General features: G+C 40.6%; 1 protein-coding gene across 1 annotated transcript in view; it reads right to left on the reverse strand.

Annotated features, from left to right (window-relative positions):
- Nucleotides 1-1,833, reverse strand: part of LOC104961668 (putative adenosylhomocysteinase 3) — a 4,152-nt gene extending 2,319 nt beyond the window's left edge. Inside the window, exons 1-5 of the mRNA XM_010789999.1 lie at nucleotides 1,707-1,833; nucleotides 1,505-1,599; nucleotides 1,167-1,273; nucleotides 543-659; nucleotides 346-409 (exon numbers count right to left, since the gene is read on the reverse strand). Of these exons, the coding sequence (XP_010788301.1) occupies nucleotides 346-409; nucleotides 543-659; nucleotides 1,167-1,273; nucleotides 1,505-1,599; nucleotides 1,707-1,833 (510 nt within the window). The remainder of the gene's footprint in view (nucleotides 1-345; nucleotides 410-542; nucleotides 660-1,166; nucleotides 1,274-1,504; nucleotides 1,600-1,706) is intronic.
- Nucleotides 1,834-1,859: the final 26 nt, after the last annotated feature.

The following is a 1,859-nucleotide window of genomic DNA, read 5'->3' on the forward strand; positions in this document are numbered from 1 at the left end:
CCGTTGCAGCCCCTTTTTAAGAGATTTGGGTATGGAGGAAAATAGAGAGGGTTGTGTTTTCTGACACTTGGTGAGTTCCGGGGAAACATTCATGTATAAAAGTGCATTTTGCACGATAGGTCACCCTTAAATAAAAAAAAAACGTTGCATACTTAATTCCATGTCCTTACTTGCTTTGTTGCCAAACAAAAAAGGGAAACTGATCTTCTAGCTCTAAATCTCTCCATTTTCAAAAGTGGATTTACTATACCTAACTTATTATTCCAGTCATCATAGTATTTCAGAATAGAAGTGTAAGATGTAGGTGTCTCGGTGAACAGGCCTGTATGAAAATGTCCGCCTTACCTCTCCGTATCCACACACCACCACCTGTTTGCCTCCAAACATGACATCAGTGGTCCTCTTCAGGCTGAGGACAGAAACACCATTATTTCTCTGGCCGACTGATTCATATTCAGACAGTATGGAACAGAGTGGGTCTGCCCCGCCACATTGAATACTCTAAAACTATAAAACATTCTGTTTTAATATACGTCTCATACCCGTCGAGGATGGACTCCCTGCAGCAGTACAGGTTGTCAAACTTCTGCTTGGTCACCGAGTCGTTGACGTTCATGGCTGGAACACACAGCTTCCCCGCCTTGGACAGCTGGTACAACCTACACACACACACCCAAATAACAAATAACTGTAAATAACTCAAGCTATGCAATAATAATTGTTTTATGCTTAGTTTTGACAATCCGCTTCAACCACTAGTCATACATTTACCTTAAGGACAGACTAAATAATGACTAGACTAAAAATAAAACAAATATGCCTCTCAAAATTATTTCCCATTCAATTTTAGAAAGGCAAATGCCTGACAAATACAACCTGAAGCAGAATATTTATGCATTTGTTATTTTATGTCAACCCTTTTTGTATAAAAGGAGCTGCATAAATAAATAGTTATTAATGTTAACATTTTCACCACTAGATGGCGATGGTACACCAGAAACTGTGCGTGTCTAAGTGTCTATAAGCTGTCAGTTTTGTAAAAGCTATACTTGTACATTCTCCCAATTAAACTAAAGCGACCTGGTTTTATCTGGGTCGAGAAGTAATATATATTTTGAAAACTTTGCTTAAGATAATGAAGGATGTGTACATGTGTTGTGTCCCACCTGTGCACACCGGTAACACTCTCCTCTACAATGCCCTTTATCTTCTTGAACATGTTGGGGTATTTTTTATAGATCCAGTGAGTCAGGTCTCCACCGTCATCCAGGATCTGACAGAGAGAGAAACACAATTAACACATTAAAAAAATGTTTAACTGACCCTGCAAATAAGGTAAGTTAACACATTTTTAAATAGGTTGTCCTTCCTCAAACCTAGATGTAGTACTGTGGTAAAAATAAAAGCACCTCCAACAGAGACTGTAGGTTAACAAAACATTTTATTACAAGATATTCTTGTAAAATATGCGTAAAGTAGGCTTTATTTAGAGTGTAGGTGCTACCATGTTGGGTTGCCAGCCTTCCACGTTGACACAGCGGTCGATGCACCACCAGAAGTCGTCCTCTGACTCACCCTTCCATGCAAACACACTGAAACCTAGAATCGAGACAGGAAGTATGTTATATATATACAGAGAAGAGCAGAAAAGGATTTGGCCACACACATACACACACATACACACACCGATAAACTCCCAGTCTCACCTCCTTCTGCCAGAGCAGCTGCCACTTCGTTCTGGGTGGAGTAGATGTTGCAGGCGGCCCATCGACACTGAGCCCCCAGAGCTGAGAGGGTCTCCATCAGCACCTGAGGAGGAGGGGACTTTGTCATAACTGCTGCAGTAAAACCATCTTATG

The sequence above is a fragment of the Notothenia coriiceps genome, unplaced genomic scaffold (assembly GCF_000735185.1).
Source record: "Notothenia coriiceps isolate Sejong01 unplaced genomic scaffold, NC01 NC01_scaffold00033599, whole genome shotgun sequence".
Lineage (NCBI taxonomy): Eukaryota > Metazoa > Chordata > Actinopteri > Perciformes > Nototheniidae > Notothenia > Notothenia coriiceps.